At 42.4% G+C, this 23,665-nt stretch overlaps 1 protein-coding gene across 6 annotated transcripts; it reads left to right on the forward strand.

The window, feature by feature from the left end:
• Positions 1 to 301: 301 nt before the first annotated feature.
• On the forward strand, positions 302 to 22,657 carry ZBTB25 (zinc finger and BTB domain containing 25). 6 transcript variants are annotated; one of them, XM_056133172.1, is made up of 5 exons: positions 1,715 to 1,829; positions 11,280 to 11,459; positions 15,419 to 16,182; positions 16,274 to 16,356; positions 22,562 to 22,648. In XM_056133172.1, exons 1-5 carry the CDS (start codon positions 1,819 to 1,821, stop codon positions 22,598 to 22,600), a joined length of 1,077 nt encoding a protein of 358 aa, XP_055989147.1. In that variant the 5' UTR covers positions 1,715 to 1,818; the 3' UTR covers positions 22,601 to 22,648. The 6 variants fall into 6 exon arrangements, with proteins under 6 accessions (XP_055989144.1, XP_055989143.1, XP_055989147.1 ...); XM_056133170.1 differs by having other exon boundaries at positions 15,419 to 16,356; positions 22,562 to 22,657; XM_056133171.1 differs by lacking the exon at positions 22,562 to 22,648 and having other exon boundaries at positions 16,274 to 16,534.
• The last annotated feature ends 1,008 nt before the right edge of the window (positions 22,658 to 23,665 follow it).

The raw sequence follows: 23,665 nt of genomic DNA on the forward strand, positions 1-23,665 counted from the left end.
AAGTCCCGGGGTCACGCGGTTTGGGGAGGTGGGGGGCGCCCGTGACGCCCAGGCTGGGCTCCCACGCTTCCGCCTACAGTCACGACGAGAGACCGCGGCGGAGGCGCCGGGCGAGCGGGCTGACCCCCCGCCCCGCCACAGGAGCGGGCAGCGGGCGGGCGCGCGCGCACGTATGCACGCACGCACGCACGCACACCCACCCCGGCCCTCGCGCCCCTCGCTCTCGGGCTAGCCGGGCACGCAGTCACGTGAGTCCTCGCGGGCCGGTCGGCGCGAGAAGCCGCGCGAGAGCGGGCCACGGGGTGCGTGAGCCGGCGCCGCCGCGTGACGTACACGGCGCGGGAGCCGCCCCTCCCGCACGGAGGATCCGGCGGGCCGCCGCGGCGGCGTCTGGGTAAGCGACGCGGCCCAACCCCTGTGGGCTGCTCCGGGCTCAGGGCCCTCCCGCCGCGAGCCGCCCCGGGGCGGCGGCCTGCAGCTGCGGCGGTCGCGGAACAGATGCAAGTAGCCGGGGCGAGGGGTGTTTTCGGTCCGTTGCAGATGTCAATCAGGGCCCAGGAGGAAAACGGCCACCGCGAGTGAGCGCGGGGTCGAGGGTCTCCCCCACCGCCGTCCCCCGGAGCCACTTTTCGCTGCCCGCATGAGGCAGCTGCCCAGACCTGAGGAAGGCTGGGCCGGCGCGCGGGAGCCCTCCCGGGTGCGATCCCGGGCAGGAAAGCCCGCACGGGCCCGCGGAGCTCCCGCGGGCGGACGCGCCTCCCCCCCAGGGCCAGTGGGCTGGTCTCCAAGGCGCTGCCGCGGGTGACTGCGGCCGCCGCCTTCCCTCTGCCCAGCCTGCCCCTGTTTGTGATCGACCCGCCTCTCCGGTAGGCATCTCCTCCCCTTATTGTTTTCCCTCCTTCAGATGCCATTCATCTCCTGTAAAGCCTGCCCCGATCTTTTTTCTTTTCTTTTTTCTTTTTTTTTTTAATTAAAAAGCGTGTGCCACGGATCACTGCCCGCCCGAGCACTCGTTACTGGGAGCCGGGGAGCCGATCCCCAAGCGCCGTCCCTCAACTGTGACAGCCGCTGGCGGGACCGAGGCCGGTTTCCCGCCCAAGGGATTCCCCCTGGGGTCGACCTGCTTTTTCAGGAGGCGCCCGCCTTTCTGGTACCGTTGTTGATGCTCACAGGATCTTTTGTCACGTTATGAAGTTAACACTTTTTGTGATCACAGCGTTTTCCAGCCGAGAGCGCCTTCCGGGTCGTGCCTCTCACCAGCGCCTCTCACCAGGCCCCAAGAGGGTAGCGGAAGGTGGTCTGGCGGACCTTGAGTGACCCCAGTGCCAGGGGCTCGGTCATGGAGTTCTCCCTACAGTACCTCCGCGCCAGTTTGACCCACTCTTGGGAGAGACTGACCGCCAGAGGTGACGATTTTTGGCTCGACCCAGGCTGTTGAGAAACGAGGCTTGGCCGGTGTGAGATGCCTCTGATATTTTAAGGAATGAGCTTGATACTATTTGTAGGTGGAATAGACTGCCCGTGATCTTGTGTGCTCAAGACCTGTTTGCAACATTGGTTGCTTAAGCCTTTAAGCCATTAAAATCTTACACAGCAAAATATATTGGGGAAGGGGGTGGGGGGGGCGGGCGGGAATCCTAAGAGTTTGCTGGTATTCCAACCCAGGGCTTCACACAGACTCTAAGTGCTCTAACCATTGAGCCCCAGCCCACAATTAGAGTGTTCTAACTAAATAAGAGCTATTATTCCATTGTCAGGCATCAGCCCCTAAGTAGGGGCAAAGCATTAATGGCCCAGGATGTGTAGTGGATTAGTTTGATGGTTGAAAGGTAATCAGATGGCCTAGAACCATCATAGGATGGTCAGCAGGAGAGGAGAGAAGGAGGGCACTTGACTTGCTGTATCTTTTTGCTTGTCCGGAGAGGAGATGGCTGATTTGGGTCTCTGTTTGAGTACCTGCCATGACTAGCTGCTTTTGAAGATGAATTTTGACTTCTTACTAAAAAGGAGGTTTCATTGGCTCCATCTTATGAAGGAGGGGACAAGGTTAGAGATTTACCTGACTTGGCTGATGCAGTTATTTGCAATAGAATTCAAGGCTAGATCACTTATCTCCCAAGTCAAGCCTGCTCTTTTGCTTTATATCTTGCTACCACTTGAAGCCAGGAAAGGGATGAGAGAATCGCCTTGTGGCTGATTTATTGGCGCCTGTGGTTGCCCAGAGAGGCCAAGCAGGACTTTCAGCTGCCCTCTCTGCCTTAGAAAGTAGAGCTATGAGCTTCCACCCTATCTCCTGAGGGGAATTCGAAGGAGCCAGGCTGTCTAGCTGGGGAGGAGGGGCCGAAGTGCCTTGCCTGTAAAATATCCTGGTGAGAGCTGTGCTGGGAAGTGTTGCATAATGCCCTCCCTGCCACTGAACCAAAGTGATTTATGTACTGTGGTGCGTAGGTGCTGCTCTGACCATCTTGTTAAAGAAAAACCTGTTCATGTTAGTAATAACAGAGCCAGAAAGTGTTGGAGGCTGGGGTTCTATTATTGCAAGTTTTCTTTCTTTCTTTCTTTTTTTCTTTCTTTCCTTCTTTCTAAAAAAAAAAAACAGTGCAGGTGCTCTTATCTCGTTAAGTTAGGAAGTACTGCTCTACCACTTCCTGCACCTTCTGCTTTATTCCAAATAACGTAACATATTTGTACATGCATTTCGATCTTTTGAGAGGATACTAAGAAAAATCGCTCCAGTTTATAGTTACCAGTACATGGAGTCAGCCTCGTTTTTATTCTCTCCTTATATTATTTGCTCATTGAATGTTCTATGCTTAGGTTTTCTCCTCTGTAAAATTAAAATGACAAATACAGTCACAGGATTAAAAGAGAAAGTACATAAAACACTCAGTACAAAACCTTCTTTATAGTTGATTTAGTCATAGTAATACCTCTTGATAATAACTAAAATGGTATTTGCTAGACTTACTAGGAAAGATGTTACTTTAATTTCCCTAAGGGAGAGGGGAGGAAGAGGAGAATGAAATGTTTGAAGTGAACAGTTTGAGAATATTTTTAATTCATTTGCACTTCTGCTTTTTCTTGGCTAGCAGGATTTTTTAAACTTTTTTTTGAGGGGGGGAGTTAATTTTGTTATGTCACATTTCTTACCTTTAAAAAAATTCATTTCCCTGGTTACAAATCAATTTAAAGACTTTTGAAAAAATTAGGCACTTTAAACAGGGTTTTCTTGACATGTTTCTGGACAGTTCTGGCAAAGGAAGTATTAGTTCACCTGTATTCAGAAGTTAGCATCACTCTTGTCTGTAGTGCATTTCAGTATTCTAGATCTGTACTAGTATTGTCATTTTCCAGCTTTCTCCTGTCCTTTCAGGTATCTTATTTTTCCTTTCAGAAACACAGTTTTTCTTGTATGTGTGGGTTTAAAAAGAATGTTTTCCTTTCCTTCACAGGGTTTTGCTGTACTTTCATTTTACCTTTTTTTTTTTCTTTTAGGGTACACCAGCAATTTGCACTCCACTGGTGGTAACGTTCTTGTTTGCCTGGTACTACTGTGGCTTTATCAGGCTTCCCACTCATTTCTATGGGGGTTAGAGATGTAGTGGGCTGGCTTTGTCTGCCAGCAAACAGAAGGCCCCAACCTAATGCTTCCCAGTTTGGTAAAGGTTTCTAGAGCATAACTGCTCTTCCTGTGTCATCTACTACATTTATTTCTTATTCTCATTCCTAACATACTTAGTGATTTTCATTAGCAGATCTCTAGAATTTCTGAAGACCTTACCTCAAGCTAAGTATTCCAAATTTACATTTCCATATTCTTTTGTGGTGCCTAGTGATTACACCCTTGTGGTACTGGAGTCAAACCTGGGACCTCACAGAGGTAAGGTCTGTGCTGTATCATTGAGTCGCGACCCTAGTCATTTTCAGATACTCTGAAAATTGTTGTAATGGAATATGAAAAAAGTATTTTTATCCTAATTACTTTAAAAGAAGAGTTGTGAAAATGATGGTGTCTCTGCTCTCAATGCCCATCCACCTACTTTGGAAGTATTTTTTGTTTTGTTTTGTTTTTTGTTTGGGGGCTACCCTTGGTGATGCTCAGGGGTTACTCCTTGCTCTGCACTCAGAAATTACTCCTGGTGGGACCATATATTGGATGCTGGGAATGGAACCTGAGTTGGCCACATGCAAGTCAAGTGTTTGTACCCACTGTACTATTGCTGTATTATCACTCCAGGCCCAAGAATATTTGTTTCTGAATCTGGTTATTTTTAAAGTTACAATGGGAATTACATGTGTTGGCTTTTTTATTTAATGTAATTGAGCTGATTCCTACATTGCTTTTTGTGACATTGCTTCTTTTTCTTTGTAAGTTAGAGTGTGAAACATTCTTGGTTTCTTCTATTCAATGGTTCTTAAATAAGACATCAGGTAAGGATCACCTGTGAAGCCAGAGTAACAGGGTCTGTGTTTTACCTCTTCAGTTCTGTTTGTGTTCATCTGGAGTAGGTAGGACTCGCCCATCACAACAACTTCATGGGAGATTTCACAAAATAGTCTGCCACAAGAGCTCATTCCTGGTTAAAAATTATTTCTGCAAATATTGTTTCTTTAGATTATAAGATGTTACACTTCCGGCGTCTTGTATAAATACATTTGAAAGCTGAAATCACTTAAATATTTTCTCTTGTGGCACTTTGAGTGTTTCTGCTTTTACCTTTGTATTTATAGCTATGAATTTCAAAAAAGCTGTACACGCTTCTTTGCCAACTTTTCATCCTTAATGATAAGAGTGTTAGAAACCAAGAGAAACTATGTTTTCTACACAGTGTTTTGGGTTGTTTTGTTTTTGTTTTGTTTCGGAGTGACACCCAGAATTGCTCAGGGCTTAGTCCTGACTCAGCTCCTCGTGGGCTCAGGGAACCCTATGGGTGCTGAGGATTGAACCTGGGTCAGCCACATGCAAAGCAAGTGCCTTACCTGCTCTGTTACCTCTCCAGCCCCTACACAATGTTAAAATCATTCCTTTTATTTCTCTCTTAAAACTTTTAGTTTTTGGGGCTGGAGCAATAGCACAGAGGGTACAGAGGGTAGGGCGTTTGCCTTGCACACGGCCGACCTGGATTCGATTCCCAGCATCCCATATGGTCCCCTGAGCACCGCCAGGGGTAATTTCTGAGTGCAGAGCCAGGAGTAACCCCTGTGCATTGCCGGGTGTGACCCAAAAAGCAAAAAAAAAAAAAAAAAAAAAAAAAACTTTTAGTTTTTGCCAACCCAAAGTTACTGAGGTGTAGCAAATAAAGGCTTTTATGAACTTAACTATCACTGAGCCTATTATTATAAATACCACTGTGATAACAGATAAGACCTAAGTAACACTTGGGGGACTGGAGAAATAGTATATATGTTTATATCATGCAAGGTGCTTGCCTTGCATGTGGCTGACCTGGGTTTGATCCCTGACACTATATATGGTTCCTTGAGCATAGCTGGGGTATGGTCCTAACTCCACCCCCTCTCAAAAGAAGTAGCACTTGTACATTTTGCTCTTAGTTCTTATTGTTCTGTATAACAGTTATCTTAAATTATTTTTATGCAGTTTGAATCACGTCTTGAAATTTCTGCCAAGGAGCCAGAGAGATAGCTCAGTAGCCTGGAGCTCATGTTTTACATGTAGAAAGCCCAGATTTGATCCCCATATGGTACCAGAGCACTAGTAGGAATGATCCTGAGCATCACCAGATGTGCCCCCAAACAACTAAACAAACAAAAAAAGTGAAACAATGAAAGGACACAGAAGAATCAGGAAGCCATCAACTTAATGGTCTTGCCCTCAAGATGACCCAGTGATTAGAATTAACAGGGAAGATTTAAAGTAGCAGTTGTAACTGTTCAAAGATGTAGAACAACACAAGAGTGGAATATGTGAACCAGAAATAAATATGAGCAGAGAAATAAAAACTGAAAAATGGGAGAAAAGAATGAGGGGCTGGAGCGATAGCACAGCGGGTAGGGCGTCCGCCTTACAAGCGGCCAACATGGCCGACCCGAGTTCGATTCCTCCGCCCCTCTCGGAGAGCCCGGCAAGCTACCGAGAGTATTCGATATGCCAGACACAGTAACAACAAAGTCTCCAATGGAGACGTTACTGGGCCCGCTCGAGCAAATCGATGATCAACGGGAGGGCCTTTACTTTACTTTACTTTAATTCATTAAATGGGCTTAACAAATTAAAAGTCAGGGCCAGAGTGATAGTACAGAGGATAGGGTGCTTTCGTTGCATACTGCTGACCCTGTTTTGATCCCCAGCACCCTCTATGATCCCTTGGGTCCACTGGGAATAAGTCCTGAGCCTAAAAATAGACCTAGGAGTAAGCTCTGAGCACAGTTGGTTGTATTCTTTTTTTTTTTTTTTTTTGGCTTTTTGGGTACACTCGACAATGCACAGGCATTGCTCCTGGCTCTGCACTCAGGAATACTCCTGGCGGTGCTTGGGATGCTGGGAATCGAACCTAGGTCAGCTGTGTGCAAGTGAAATGCCCTACCTGCTGTTGCTATTGCTCCAGCCCCCTGGGTGTGTTCTTAAAAAAAATTTTTTTTTAAAAAGTAAGTGAATTTAAATATAGATTAAATAAAATTTACATCATTTGCTGTAACAAAGTAGTGTATGGAAGAGTTAACCATTCATTTCAATGCTATGTATTAGTGTCAGGGATATTTTCCTAAGTTTCTTTTTGCTTATTTTTTTGGGCCACTCCAGGAAGTACTTGGGTGACTCCTAAGGGTTTTTTTTTTCAAGGTCTAAACTTCTTTTGCTTGTGGACTGACTGCTTAGTTTGTGTATAAGTCCCATCTGAAAGAGCATACAGGACTGGAGAGATAATTCAGTGATGCACGCAGCAGTCTCAGGTTCCATCCCTATAGCCTCTTGACTCCCCAAGTACTTGCAGGAGCAACTACACCCACCGGCATCAAGCCACTTTCTAACACTGAGCGAATCCCCCCAGCCCCACCTTTGGGATTGGAGAGATGTAACAGTTGGTAAGGCGCTTGCCTTGCATGTGAATGACTCTGGTTTGATACCCAGCACCCAATATCACCCCTAAGTCCTGCCAAGACAAATGCCCTACCCACTGCACCATCTTTTCGGATCCTTTTTTGTTTCTTAAAGATTCGTTCTTTTCATTCATTCATTCATTCATCATCCTGTTATTCGTCGATTGCCTCGAGCAGGCCCCAGTAACGTCTCTTTCATCCTAGCCCTGAGATTATAATCAAGGCTCTTTAGGAGAATGAGACCCATCATTGTTACTGGTGTTTGGCATATTTGGTAGGCCACGGGGAGTTTGCCAGACTCTGCCCTGTGGGCAGGCTACATTTGATACCCTGCAAGTTTGTCCAAAGTAGGAATGAGATAATAAGATGTCATAAAAAGATGTCCTGATAAGATGTCACGCGGCCGCAGATGCGGCCTCGTGGTTCCAGGAGCTGGATTTTATAGTCTCTGAGTCTTGGCCATTGATGGGATTACACGGCGCCAGGGGGCCAGGTGGTGGGTGTGACCTCCGCCTACTGGAATTTGGAGGATCCAGCTCCCGGACGAGACCAGTGCAGTCTCCTGCCCCTATGCCTGGCTGTTCCTCGCCGGGGTCCCTTGGAGGGGAGCGGGTTGAGCTTTCCTCCCTGCCCCGACGAGGGCTCCGGCAGTCGAAGACCTCCAGGACCAGCCACCACCATGCTGAGACCACTCTCCGCACACATGAAAGTACTGGCAGAGGGACAAAGCCACGCGGGTTCCGGGGCCAAGATCTCCAAGCCTACTTGGATTGGAGTCGAGCATCCTCCACCCAGATCCTCCAAAGATTCGTTCTTAGCTGCTTCTTTTATTTCATCCTTCCCATACCTGGTGACTTCAACCTAATAATGTCAGAGGACCTTTCTCTCTGTCCAGTCTTGCTCTGCATAGAGCATTAGTCTTTCATGTAATGAACTAATAGGAAATGTTTGTTTCTTTTTTCCTTTTTTAAATCATACCAGTGGTGCTCAGGGCTTACTCCTGGCTCTGCACTCAGGGATCACTCTTGGTGAGACTCTGGCAACCATATGAGGTACCAGGGATTGAACCCTGGTTGTCCACATGCAAGACAAGTGCCATACTCACTGTATTATTTGCTCTGGCTCCCATTAAGGAAATATTTCTGCTGAGAATGAGTACCTTGAGCTCACTGTATTGAAGACGAAGCTGATTTTACGAAGCCAGTTATTTATTTATTTATTGGCAAGGGGGGCATTAGACTACATGTGGCAGTGATCAGGGCTACTCACAGCTTGGTGCTCAATGGGCCATGAAGTATCAGGGATTGAATTTGAACTTGGACCTGCAGATTGCAAGGCAGACACTCCTGCCCTTCAAAGCCATCTCAAGACCTCAAGTCTGTGCGTCTTTTCTCTGGTGTTCTGGAATCCTCCCTTTTTGTCAGTGCCTAGCAAATGGTAGTCAATCTGCAAATATCTGTAGGAATGATTTTTTTTCAGTAACTAAAACTGGAATTCTTAGACTCACCTTTGACCTGAAATCTAATTGACCATATCCAGTTGCCAGTTCATGTGAGTTCTACATCTGATGTGTCTTGTATTCCTTTCTTTAGTCTACTTCCATTACTTGGATAGGGCTATTGACTCCTTTCTGGTCTATCTTTCCCCATCCCTTTCCCTTGCTATTCTACTTTTTTTTTTAATTTTTATTTTTTCTTTTTGGGTCACACCTGGCAGTGCTCAGGGGTTACTTCTGGCTCTGCACTCAGGAATTACTCCTTGTGGTGCTCAGGGGACCATATGAGAAGCTGGGGATGGAACTCGGGGGTTGGCCGCATGCAAGGCGAATGCCCTACCCGCTGTACTATAGCTCCAGCCCCACCTTGCAAATCTTCTTTGTGTGTTGTTACTAGAATAGTTTCAACTCAAGGTCTGATGGTGAAGATGATGATGATGACTAGTATTTGTTGAACTCTGTGAGTTCTACAATTTCTAAATGCTTATGGGCATTATTGTACTAAATCTGTATAACAGCATGTGAGGTAAATACTATAATTGTCCACATTTTATAAGTGAAATTGAGACTTAGACAGTTAAGCATTCCATCAGCAGTGTTGGAATTATAATCCAATTGTCTTGCTCCAGAGTGCAAGCTTTATAACTAGTATATTGTGTTCCCAGGCACTGAAAACATCTTAATATTAGGTTCTCCATTTCAAGTACCATCGCAGTTCTTTATAGTTTTATATACAGTACCTCCTGTTAACTGACCCCATCACTTGTTCTTTGCTTTTAGTTTTCCTATGACAAAGCAAATTCTTTTGCTCTCTGTATTCATACTGATATCTGTTAATTTACTCATTCTGTTCTTTGCTCCTGGGTGCTGTGTTCACCTTCTGTTGTTCTAAATCAGTAAACTGGCATATTTTTCATTGGATTACCTGTTATTTCACTCTGCCTCACAGCATGTGATCCGAACTGCTCTTAGGCACTTACTCCTGTATTTCCGATTGTAATTGCTGTTTTGATTTTTATCTCTTGATTAGCCTGTAATCTTTTTTATTGTAGTATCTATGTAATTTCTTCTGTAGAATACATTATCAATTTTTTAAATTAAATTTCTCTTCAAAATATATATAGGGGGCTGGAGAGATAGTATAGTGAGTAAGACACTTTCCTTGCAAACAGTTGACCAGGATTTGGTCCCCGTCACCACATATAGTTCCCCAAGCTTAGCCAGGAGTGATCCCTGACTCAGGTCAGTGTCACACTACTCCCTCCAAAAAGGAAAAATTGAAAACAAAAAATACTTGGAAACCTGCGAGAGAGTGCAGAGACTGAAGATGCTTGCCTTGCTTGCAGCTGACCCTGGTTTGATTCCTGGCATCACATGGTTCCCAGAATATACTTGAGAGCAACTTCCAAACACAGATCCAGGAGTCACTTCATCACTTGTGTTTAAGCAGCAGAAAATCTGGTTTCTCCCAGATTCCTCTTTCCAAAAGTTCCTGATGTCTTGAGAAGCAAAACAGCTTTTCCCTTGACTTCTTCAGTCTGTGGTCATGTTCCATTTGAGGGATAGGTAGAGCGGACGTTTAGGTTTTGGGACCCAGGATTCGAATCCTCTACTGTGCCTCTTGCAGTGTGAACTTGGGTAAATTACATCTTCGTAATTGAGTTCCTTCATTTGTAAGGCACATTAAATGCATTCCCTTTCTCATAAAGTTTTACTGAAAATAAAATGAGTGCAAAGTGAAGTGTCTGCTATTTTTAGTATCACTCATTCAACTATCTGCTTCCCTAGCTACTGCCAGTTTCCCGATGGCTAAACCCATACTCTCATCATTTATTTACTTAGACCTCGGTCTTTTTGGCTAGTGAAGAAACTTACCCTCTTTTCAAGATCTCCACTTTCAGCATAGATCTCCCAACCCCCCAGTGATTGTCGTTATAACATGACCACCCTCTCCTATAAAGCCTCAAGACTCTGTACAGTTGGAATGGAGAAGGTGAAGTAATCGCCTTCTACCTGCCTGGGTCCACAGAACTCTTAAGTATCCTTGATGCTTACCTTTGACTTCTCCACCGGATTTCCTCTGCATGTTCTTCCTTGTGTATCACTTTGCCTGTGGTCCCATACTGGATTCTCCCTCTATGTTTATTTGTGACTGAATGCAGATATGATCAGAATTTAGATTCTTTTTTATGGGGTCCTCTGCCCTTATAAATCAAGGAATGAGGCTCACCAGCTATTTTCAGGACACCTGTTAAGTTCTCACATTGTATGATAGGCTGTTGTCCCCTAAGCACACAGATGATTCTTAAGGAGCAGTTGGGGCACATAGTTATGTTATTAATATTTATAGCTAACTTTGGAATAGCAGTTTCAATAACAGGGTGCTTTTTATATGTCTCATCTTTACTCTGAAACAGGGAAACCAATCTCATTCCCATTTTCTAGTGAGAAAGCAGGACTAGAAACTATTGTGGAATAGATAAAAAAGGACAGAGGGTTCTTTTTGTTTCTGAGTCACTTGTACCAAGTTATCTTATTAAAGGAAAAAGTCACATTTCAGGGTTTGAGTAGAATTAATAGCGTTTGTTATAATGAAGGTGGGGGTTAATGTAAGATTTGAGATGAAACAAGCAGGATTGAAAATATTGAATAATTTTATTTAGCTTTAAATATCTTTAGATCTATAGGAACTAGAATTAAAAAGAACTATCTTTTTTTTCCCTCTCAGAGCCATAATGGACACAGCTAGCCATAGCCTTGTCCTTTTGCAGCAGTTGAACATGCAACGAGAATTTGGTTTTCTGTGTGATTGCACGGTTGCTATTGGAGATGTTTACTTTAAAGCCCACAGAGCAGTGCTTGCTGCTTTTTCTAACTATTTCAAGATGATATTTATTCATCAAACAAGGTAAGGACGTGCATTTATAAGAATTCTTTCATTCCTGCATGCAAAGAATGGGCACCAACCCTCTGAACCATCTCCCCAGCCCTGAATTGCTTTTAAAATTTAGGTTACCCCAACATTGTAAGTATTTAGGAAGAGTGTAGAAAACTGATATTTAGATTGTGAACTCTTGGTAATAAGTAACTTTAGGGGCTGGTAAGATAGTTCAAAAGTGCTTATGTTCATGTTTTGATACAGGAGAGCGTGGTTTGCTCTCTGGCTCCACATGATTCCCTTAGCACCCCTGGAAGCAACCCCTGTGCACAGTGTAGTATGTGGTCTGAGCCAGATAGAACCAGAATCAGAACCAAGCAAACACAAGAATAACTTTAGAAGCCTGAAAGATAGTATAATGGGCAGGGTGCTTGCCTTGCACGTGGTTCATCTGGGTTTTTGTTCGTAGCACCTTTTGTTTGAGCCCATCAAAAGTGATCCCTGAGCTCAGAGCCGAGAGTAAGCCCTGAGCACTTCTAGGTGTAGCCCAAATACACACACACACACACACACACACACACACACACACGCACTCACACATGCACACACACTAATCCATCAAATAAGTTATAAAACATTGTTATTTTCAAAGGAAGATACTTTGAAACTCAACTTTATTTATACATCATTAGCTAATTTTGGGGGTGGTGGTGTTGCTCAGGGCTTACTCCTGGATTGTGCTCAGGGATCACTCTAGAAAAGACTTTGGGGACCATATAGGGTAGTAGGGATAGAACTTGGTCAGTAGTGTGCAAGGCAACTTCCCTACCCACTATACCATTGTTCGAGCCCCTGCTAATTATTCTTTCATTCAAATATTAACTACTTCATGTCAGGTATTGTGCTAAACTGTAGTAAAAGGTAAGTTACACCCTTTACACTCAAGAAGTTCATAGTCTAGATCCAGAGAGATATCTAAAAGTGTATATGTGGGAGCCTTGAGTTCGATCCCCAACACCTAATAGTCCCCCAAGCTTCACCAGGACCTTATAATCCAGAGTACTGTACATGGAGTAATCCTTGAGCACCACCAGGTGTGTCCCCCCCCAAAAAAAAAGATAAATCAGTAGCCTAATAAGAATGTAGTACATGTAAAGAAATAATTGCAATATGATTGCTCTTTGGGGATTTCAGCTTCTTTCTGAAACGGAATAGGTTGGAATAGTATACTAACAGACTACTGTTAGTAAATACTCAGTGCCATCAGTACATAAGGGGGATGTTGTTCAAGGTAGATTGGAATATCAATTGCCCTATTTTGAGAAAGTTGGAATTACAGAGGCTCTGGATCATGAAGGATCAGAGGGAGTTTTTCAGTTGAAGAAAAATATGAAAATGTACATTGCAGGCAGGGGGTGAAAATTCGTGAAAGCATGCAGATGTGAACTAGACTGGCACATTCAGAAAACAAGCAGGAGTAGATCAGAATGATTGGTATGTATGTCACAAGGAGAAAGGAGGTTATGGGTAGCCTTTTCCGCATGCCAACTTCCTGTCTGATGTGTCAGTGTAGAAAGTAGATTAGAAACACTACCTTCTTATCAGTCTCATTCTAGAACTGTAAGTTAATTTCATCTTCAAAGGGTTTGTGTGTACCAGGCACTATGTTAAACTAAATGCAGGAGATACAAGGTGACAGACCAGTGCAAGTAAAATTTCTCAGTTAACAGAGCTCTGTGCTGATGGTTAAAAAAATGTCTGATTAAAAAAAAATGTCTGGTGGAAGTGGGTGGGTCAGAGCTGAAAGTGAAACTCAAGGGGGATTTCCCAGATAACTAGACTAAAGAAAAGGATTGCCAGCGTACTGACACCTAGAGCATTCTCAGGTAGTGACATGAACTGCTTCAAGCAAGCTTAGTGAATTCATTGATTCATGGTTCTCAGTAACTAGGTTATCCTACTCCTGTTTTGCTGGGTAATTACTAGTTTTTGGATACAGAGCTATTGCTGTTATCTGAATTCTAGATTTACATGAAAACTGAACTTATTTTATTGGGGAGCATTTTAAATTTATACCTAAGGGCTGGGAAGCTAGCTCAAAGGGCTGGAGCAGCTGCTCTATAGATTATAGAATCCCAAGGTTCAGTTTCTTACATCACATGGTCTTCTGAGCTTTGAACCAGGAATAAGCCTTGAGAACCACCAGTATGGCTCCAAAACAAAAACAAGATTTTACCTGTATTCATTGGTTGGTTCGTTTTTTTGTTTTGTTTTGTTTTGTTTTTGGTGTGTATGTTTAATTTGGGGGCCACACCTGGCAAAACTTGGGGACGACTTCTGGCTCTGTGCTCAATGGTCACTTCTAGTGGTGCTTGGGAGTCCATGTGGTACCAGGGATTAAACCTTGACTTATCTTCAGATTTTTGGGTGAAGGGGAGTAAGTCCAGGACAAAGTATCCTAGCATTGCACTGTAGCACTGTCCTCCCATTGTTCATCAATTTGCTCGAGTGGGAACCAGTAATGTCTCCATTGTGAGACTTGTTACTATTTTTGGCATATCAAATATGCCACAGGGAGCTTGCCAGGCTCTGCTGTGCGGGCAGGATACTCTGTAGCTTGCCGGGCTCTCCCCGAGAGGGATGTAGGAATCAAACCCGGATTGGCCGCATGTAAGGCAAACGCCCTACCCGCTATGCCATTGCTCCAGCCCATCACTATGTTTTCAAAATTGATCCATGCTGTAGCATGAGTCATAATGTCATTTTATGGTTGAGTAATATTCCATTATACATACATTTATATATATATATATTCCAGTATATATATATGCCACATTTAAGAAATCAATTCACGGGACTGGAGTGACAGTAGGACTTTTGCCTTGCACGCGGACAACCCAGGTTCAATTCCCAACATCCCATATGGTCCCCTGAGCACCGCCAGGAGTAATTCCTGAGTGCAAAGCCAGGAGTAACTCCTGTGCTTTGCCGGTTGTGACCCCAAAAAAAGCCAAAAAAAAAAAACAGTTCATTTGTTAAATACTGTTGTTTCTAGCTAATGTAAATGCTAGTAGAATTGTAAAATAGGTCTGTTTGAGTACCCTGTTTTCAGTTCTTCTGATTTTATACTTAGTGGTAGGCTATCAAGTTCTGTAAGAACAGGACACAAGTGCTGGAGAATATGTAGGGTTAAGGTGCTTTTCTTGCATGCTATCTGACCCCCGGTTCAAGCTTTATCAGGAATAATTGCTAAGCACAGAGCCAAAAGTAACCCAGAGCATTGCCAAGTGTGTTTCACATCCTCTTCCCTGTCAGAAGAACAGGATACCTATTTTATTAATTTATTTTTACCTCCTCACATCTAACATAGTATATATTATCTAGGAATCATTAAATAACTAGGGACTGGAGAAATAGTATAACAGGTAAAGCATTTTGCTTTGCATGTTCAATATAAAGCACCCCATATGATCCCCCAAGCATTTTCAGGAGTGACCCTTGAATATAAAGCCAGAAGTAAACCCTGAACATTGTCAGGTATGGCCCCAAACCAAAATAATAAATTTGAACTAAACATAGTTTCTGTTTCGTAACTTTTTTCTTTTGTTTTTCGGGGTAACATCTGGCAGTTCTTAGGTGTGACCACTCCCAGCTTGGTTTTGGGGCCTACTCCCAGGCAGTGCTTGTGGGACTATGCAGGGAATTAAATACAGGCCTCCAGTATGCCAAGCATGTGCATTGCCCTTTGAGCCATCATCATGGCGCTGTGTTTCTTTAGGTAGTAGACCAGCTGCATGAAGACTTGTTGCTGGACCATAAAACGGCCATACAATGAAAGTTGGAACTTTTACTGCTCTATTTCATCAATTTAGATTGCTTAAGTTTGAACTTCTTAGGAAGAACTTGATTTAGTTGAAGACCTAATATTAACTAAAAGACCAACTAGGTTGTTTTCATCTTGTGTGGGTCTGTTTTTTTGTTTTTAACAGCGAATGCATAAAAATACAACCAACTGACATCCAACCTGACATATTCAGCTATTTATTGCACATTATGTACACGGGGAAAGGACCAAAACAGATTGTTGATCACAGTCGTTTGGAAGAAGGGATTCGATTTCTTCACGCAGACTACCTTTCTCATATTGCAACTGAAATGAATCAGGTGTTCTCACCAGAGACCGTGCAGTCCTCAAATCTGTATGGCATTCAGATCTCAACAACCCAAAAAACAGCTGTCAAACAAGGACTCGAAGTCAAAGACCCTCCTCCGACTAACGCCGGAAACAGAGCTGCTGTCCAGGGTGAACACCCACAGCTGCAGCTTTCTCTGGCAATTGGGCTGGATGATGGCACTGCAGACCAGCAGAGGGCCCACGCTGCCACCCAGGCATTGGAGGAACATCAGAAGTCCCCAGTGTCCATCAAGCAGGAGAGATGTGAGCCAGAATCAGTGATCTCCCAGGGCCATACTTCACCTTCATCAGAGATGACAGGCCCCACTGAAAGTAGCATCAAAATACACCTCTGCCATTACTGTGGAGAGCGTTTTGATTCCCGTAGTAACCTAAGGCAACATCTTCATACCCACGTGTCTGGATCCCTCCCATTTGGAGTCCCTGCTTCCATTCTGGAAAGTAATGACCTTGGTGAAGTACACCCTCTTACTGAAAATAATGAGGCCCTGGAATGCCACAGGCTCAGCTCCTTCATTGTCAAGGAGAATGAACAGCAACCTGACCACTCAAACCGGGGTATCACGGAGCCTTTGCAGATCAGTCAAGTGTCTTTGATCTCCAAAGATACTGAGCCAGTAGAATTAAACTGTAATTTTTCTTTTTCAAGGAAAAGAAAAATCAGCTGTACCATCTGTGGTCATAAATTTCTTCGAAAAAGCCAATTGCTGGAACACATGTATACACACAAAGGTAAATCTTACAGGTACAACCGATACCAAAGGTTTGGTAATGCATTAGCTCCGAGATTTCAGACATATTGTGACAGTTGGTCTGATGTCTCCCTGAAAAGCTCTCGGTTGTCACAAGAACAGTTAGACTCCTCTTGTGCCTTAGAGACAGAGCTCACACAAGAACATGTGGACACGATCTTAGTTGAGTAGCAGTTTCTTCAGAATTTGTATATCAATTCTGGAAAAAAAAAACATGCATTTTTAAAAATTTCTAAATTCTTTTCTTTCTCAATTACTTTGGCATTTTCCTTCGCCATTTTCCATTTCTGTGGAGTTTACTCCTTCTTGTTTTTCAGGCCCCTCAGTGGTACTCAGGAGCTACTCCAGGCTTGATGCTGGGAATCACTCCCAGTGGTGCTTGTGGAACCATGCAGTACTGGGGATCAAATTTGGGCCTCCGTCATGCAAGGCATGCACACTAATCATTTGAGCTATGTCTCAGGCCCTGTGTGTAATTTTAAGGATGTATATATTTGATCTTTTTATTGTGATATATATATACATGACTGTGGAAATGTAGCTTTCAATTAGGGCCGTGAACTTTTCACAAATAGAAATCTGAAATTAAGTAGAAACCTGGAACTTGATAGTAAATATTTATAAAATGTTTAAATTTTTCCAGGTTTTACAGGTCAGTAAATCTTACATAGGAAGCAAATTTTAAAAATTGGGTGGGAGAACAGGGGTTGCACCATACCCGACAGTGCTCAGGGCCTGTTCCTGACTGTTTTCTTCAGGATTACTCCTGCCAGTGCCTGGGGGATTATGCAGTGCTTGGGATCAAACCCTGAGCTCTCACATGCAAAAGCATGCACTCATCCATTGAGCTATCTCTGCAGCTCTGTAAATGAAATCTATTTTTTTTAAAGAAATGTTCTAAACTATCACTTCTGGCTAAAGGGATTATTTTTAACAAGCTTCTCCCATTATAATTATTTTAATGCATGACTGTTATAGTCCATAATTTTTTTTTCTTTTTGGGTCACACCCAGCGATGCACAGGGGTTACTCCTGCCTCTGCACTCAGGAGTTACTCCTGGCGGTGCTCAGGGGACCATCTAGTCCATAAAAATTTTCAAACCAAGCCATACCAAATCATGAGTAGTCTTAAAATTACTTTGTTTTGTTTTGTTTTGGGGCCATACCCAGGGATGCTTAGGGGTCACTGCTGGCTCTGCACTCAGGAATTACTCTTAACTCTTTATAGGGGACCGTATGGGTTATAGGGAATCGAACCCTAGTCAGCCATGTGCAAGGCAAGTGCCTTACTCGTTGTACTATCTCTCCAGCCCTTGAAATTTCTATAATATCTTTCTTGGCTTTTATTATTATTTTTTAACATTGAGTATACCGCATTTGTAGTAAAATGTATTTTGGTTAAAAGAGAGAAAGGGTCAGGCTGAAGAGATAGATCAGGGTTAAGAATCATGCCTTGGAAGTGATTGACCTTGTGATTAATCTCCAGACCACATTCCCCTTCATGGGTTTTGCTCTGGATATCTCCAAATAATTCAGGTGTGGTCCTGAAGGCCCCTTGATTGAGCATCCCCAGGGTAACCCAGGTAGTGCTCAGCGCCACACAACCACATCATCCAGCCCTTGCATTGAACTGCTGGCTTGGTTAGCTGAGAATCACTAGTGGTACCCCTGGACCTCCTGTGCACTATTTAGGTGTCACCTCCCCCCACACCCCCCCAAAAAAAGGGTAGAAGAGTAAAACTGAAAAAGGGTTTTTTAAATTTTTGTTTTAGTATCTGAATCTTCCCAGTGATGCTGAGAGCCGCCAGGGCCACATGTGGCAGTGCTTGGGAAACCATGCTGTACCTGAGAGCACACCTGGGCCTCTCCCTGTCAGCATGCATTCCAGCCGTTGAGTCATCTTCCCTGGACTCAGAAAAATCTTGGAGAGAACCAGTAAGATACATACACAAAAATAAGCATATCAGGACAGAGTCAAGTATTCTTAAAAAAACTTATGAGCAATTTGAGATTTTTACGACCATAGATTTATCTGAATTTTTTAAAAAAAATGTTAAACACAAATTCTTTCCCCACCATCAGTGTCAGAATTTTCTGACCTCTTCAGTTGATGTTATTTGCTTTGTTTTTTGGGGGGTAACCCACATCCGGTGGTACTCAGGGGGTGCTGGGAATCAAACCCAGGTCAGCTGTGTGTCAGCCCCAAATTGGTTTTCATAATCTAGTAATTCGTTGGAAAAGTAATTTTCTAGAACTACAGTTTTTATTTTTGTCCAGTTCACAAAACTAGCCAGCTTCGTTAGTGTCATCTAACTACCTTTAAAATTCTTGATAACTTTTCCTCTGTGAATAAACATCACTCACTTACAAAGCTAAAACTTCAGATAAGCAAAATTCGTACACCAAATGATAGATTTTCCTGCTCTGTGTAACTGGGAAATAGTTCATCAAGCCAGCACAAAGTGTAGATCCAGATTGTTTCTGGAAGGTTTAAATTTCAAATACTAGATAGTCAAGTATAACAAAAGGGAGAGACTTCAAACTGCTTTATCTTTTTTTTGTATGTCACCCTTTGAAGTCTTAGCCTCACTAATATAAATTTGGTTTTTAGAGCTTAGAATCCAACTGCATACAAAAAGTCCTGAACTCTCTTCTAAGGACATTTCCTGAAAGCATGGTGTTTCTTCTCAGCATTGGAGTTTAGTCAGGAAGGAACTCAAAGAGTGATCTAATCATTAAAGGACACTTAATTTTCTCTGGGTAAACTGAGTGTAGGTGAATTATAGAGTAAAAGTTTTTTATTGAGAACTGAATGGGAAAAAAAAAAATGGGCACTGCCTAAGGCAGCTGAGTTTCTTTGCCTGGGACCAAGCTTGATATGAGCAAAAGTCTTTTATTGGGAGTAGTTAAAAAAAAATTGTTGCTCTTTGGAGACAGAAGTTACTTTAAGTAAGTTTAGAGAGGTGGCTTAAAAGACTGTATCTCGATGCTCCAGTGTCATGCTCCTGCCTTCCTGCCCCACCACTGAAGGTAGGGCCCCTGAGTGTTGCTGGGTATGATCCCACATTCTTTTTTTTTTTTTTCAATTTAAATAATTTAAGAGATTATTGAGTTTAAGAAGGTTGGAGCAATAGTACAGCAGGTACTTTCCTTGCATGTAGCTCACCCAGGTTTGATTCTTAGTACCCTATATGGTCCCCTAAGCCCTGCCAGGAGTGATCCCTGAGTGCAGAGCCAGGAGTAAGCCTGAGCCCCTCCAGATGTGGCCTAAACCCCTCCTCCACCAAAAAAATTTTAACTCCGTGACCTCCAAGATTCTATCTGATCGCATGAACACAAATTGCATAATGTCATGTATTTTGAAATATTTAGGATATATTTCCTATCCTCCTTTGAGCAAAATTTTATTCTCTATAAGATGACTTTTTTCTGTACAAGGGACATGACTCCCTGAGAGAGTACATGCCTTACCTGTGTGAGGCCCTCGACTTGATCCCTGATACTGTACATGGTGAGGGGTGGAAATCTTAATTTTCTCTTCTGTATTACTTCCTGCTTTCTCAGTCTTTATTCCTTGACACAGGAAGTATGTAGCTAAAGGGTTGGCATGAAGGGGTGACTATAAATTGCAGGATAGTGCATCAAACTAGGGCAGAATCTGGAAAAATGTGAAGAGGTTGCATGTGATTGATCCTGATAGACAATACTAAATTTAAAGCAGAAATATGTCTATGCCTTTTGGTTGTGCAGAAAATAATAGTTAATTGTTATGTTTGTTCTTTTATAGTTGCTTTTAATATTAGGAATTTAAAGCAAGTCTTCTTTTTCCTTAGTCCAGAATATTCTGTGTTTTTGTTTTGAGGCCACACGTGGTAGTGATAAGGGCTTACGCCTGGCTCTGTGCTTAAAGATCATTCCTGGTTGGCTCCGGGGACCATATAAGGTGCTGAGGATTGAACCTGGGTTGGCTGTGTGCAAGGCAGATGCCTGACCCGCTCTCCTATTGTTTTGGCCCCACTCTGTTTTATATATATAGATTTTTTGGGGGGGTTACACCCGGCGATGCTCAGGGGTTACTCCTAACTTTGCACTCAGGAATTATTCCTTGTGGTGCTTGGGGGACCATATGGGATGCTGAGAATTGAATCCGGGTTGGCTGTGTGCAAGGCAAACACCCTACCCGCTGTTCTATCGCTCCAGTCCTGTTTTATATTTTATTTTATTTTATTTTGCTTTTTGGGTCATACCCGGCGATGCACAGGGGTTACTCCTGGCTCTTCACTCAGGAATTACTCTTGGTGGTGCTCAGGGGACCATATGGGATGCTGGGAATCGAACCCGGGTCGGCCATGTGCATGGCAAACACCCTACCCACTGTGCTATTGCTCCAGCCCGTTTTATATTTTAAAAATCTCAAAAGCTAGGGTTTAAGATCCAGTGATTAGTGGTACAGAAACTGAACCCAGTTTTTCTTTTTTTCATGCATTTAATAGGCATATTTTAAAAATAGTTATTAAATGACTGAAATGATGCTCTTGCTATAATTTTAAGAAACATGATCCTAAGAAAATCAACTTTGTATAAAAAATATCCTTCTGTTGTAGTGACTACTTTATCTGCAAAATGGAACTATAACCTTAGCCACATATGAAGACTTGCATAATGATTACCAAAATTCTTAAAACTGGAAATTCTATGTGCACCTTAATCAGTGTATCTGACAAATACTAAGCAGATGTTTCTCTTTTAGAACAGCATAGAATTTTCCCTTCTTTCTAGAATCCTACTTAGAGTTATTTTCTGGAAAAAATAGACATTGTTTCAGTATTGTCCTTATTAGCATATTGTCAGAACTCAGCATCTGATAAATGCAGTCTACCTTATAAGAAACCAAAATTTTTTGATTTATTTAAGTTACTATTTCTTGTTCTGAATTTCTGATATATATAAAGTGGATCTAAGCAGTCCCTACCTCACAGGGGTGTTGTGAGGATTTGTATTAAAGTTACATTAAACTCTTCATATTACTGGTAAAAATCAATCATATAAAGAAAACTGCATTATCCTGTAGCTAAATCTATTTCTATCCAATGTTTAAATTTTAGTATGTCTTAAACAATCATATATTTATGTGATAGTAAGTAATCAACAAAACTTTTTTTTGAATCATGTAGAAACAGTATTGCTAGAATTTCTTTTTTACTATATTTTATTTACTATATTTTAATCATAGTGTTTATCTTGCCTTTATGAAGGAGGCAATACTTTGGCATTAATGGGAATAAAACCTTGCCAATTTCAGTAGTATCAAAACTCCCCCAAAACATATTGTTTGCACATATGAAAAGGGACAAAAGCAATCAAATAAGTATTATTTTCCTTTATTTGATATAAATCATATCAAAGTATAGGGCAGTAACTGGACTGGACATAATATGTAATTAATTACATTCTTTCATAATGTTAAAAAGACTTCACTTAAGTATATTAATCATGGGAAAAGGTAGTCTGGAAAATGTTCTATTAATGTTTATTTGCACAGACAAATTCTTGATGATGTAACTCAGATCCTTAGTGTCAGTTTTTTTATAGTAATGGAAGTATAAATAGACCATGTGAAGAGGTTTTATTGAGTACTCTGTAGATATTTTTATTTCAAATTAAATGTAGCTCTATGGTATTTTCATTATAATTAATTCCTTAAATCCTCAGCGTGAACTTTGTAAATGATTAGTCTCTTGTGCTTCTGTGTTTATGTGGTTGTTTTTTGAGAACTGATGTAATTATACAATCCCATACTTGGTTTCTTCATACAGGGAATCACAAAGTATGATATTTGTCTTCATGGCCTCGAAGAATCCATTGTGCTTTACGCAATTTATCTGTGCCACACTAGATGACTTAGGAGATGCTGCTCCAAAGTAGTTGACATTAGCTATCAGTAACTATTTTGTGTGTAGTAAATTACTATAGCAAAATGCAAAAGATTATAATCCATAATACATTATTGTATGGTTAAACTCTTCTACTTAACATGGGTTTGCTTCAAAACATTCTTTTGGAAGATTTTGTATTCTCTATTTGGAATAAAAACAGTGGATTTTGTATATCATATCATGACAAATGAATGTGATTTGATCGTAAAAGCAACCTGTTAATTTATAAAAGGTGTTCTTATTTTACAGCAATGTCTGCCGAATGTCTCCTTCCTAGTAGTGAGGTAAGTAGTCTCTGTGCCAGGTAACATGATGGATACGTATTACAAAAGTGCATAGTGAAGGGCTGGAGAGATAATAGAGTGTGTAGTATGTTTGCCTTGCAACTGGCCAGCCATATTCAATCTCTGGCACCCTGTACAAGTCTCCTTAGTTCCACACCAGGAATGATCCCTGATCACAAAGCCAGGAGTAAGCCCTGAGCCCAGCTTACACAAAAGGTTGGGAAGGTTGGATAGAGGTGAAGCATAGTGAGTCCATCTTTTACCAGTTAGACACCATAATAGAAAATTGGTGCCCACATCAGATATTCTCCAACTTCCATCTTCTTTTTTCCTAATTTACTCCCTACTGTCTCTCTTCCATCAATACAGTGTGTAACTGGTTCTCAACTAAAGTTGTAATAGTGTTTTCTAGAGAAAAAGAACCAACAGAATATATGTGTGTATATATCTTTATCTATAGCTATAGCTTTATAAAGTGAGAGGGGCTGGAGAGATAGATAGTTGTTAAGTTAAGACAAGTTAAGGCACTTGTCTTGCACTCAACCAGCCTTGATTCTGTTGTCAACACTGTCATCAGCCACTTATGGTTCCTCAAGCACTAAGCACTACGAAAGTGACCCCTGAGCACAGCTTCCATGTGGCCCAACCCCTCCCCCAAAAGTGTTTGGTCGGGACCAGAGACTACAGGAGGCAAGAAGTTGCCTTTATGAGGCAGATCCCAGTTCGAATTCCAGGAATCATATATGGTCCCTGGATGCCATCAGGGGTAACTCCTGAGCACAGAGCTAGGAATCGACCCTGCACACTGCTGGGTTAGGCCCCAAAACAAAATGATAAAGTGAGATTGGGGGAGAAGATTGTAAACTATTGATTCTCATAGTTATGGATGTTGCCAAGTCCCTAGATATACAGTCAGCAGGCTGGTGATCTAGAAGTGACCACAGTCTAGTTCCAATCCAAAAAGCCAGCAGGCTTAGGATCAATCAAGGCAGGGAAACACAAATGTCTCAGACCAACAGTCAAGCAGGAAATGTGTCCTCTGATCTCAGAAGGGTCAGCTTTTTGTTCT

This window comes from Sorex fumeus, unplaced genomic scaffold (genome assembly GCF_029834395.1).
Source record: "Sorex fumeus unplaced genomic scaffold, SorFum_2.1 ptg000098l, whole genome shotgun sequence".
Classification (NCBI taxonomy): Eukaryota; Metazoa; Chordata; class Mammalia; order Eulipotyphla; family Soricidae; genus Sorex; species Sorex fumeus.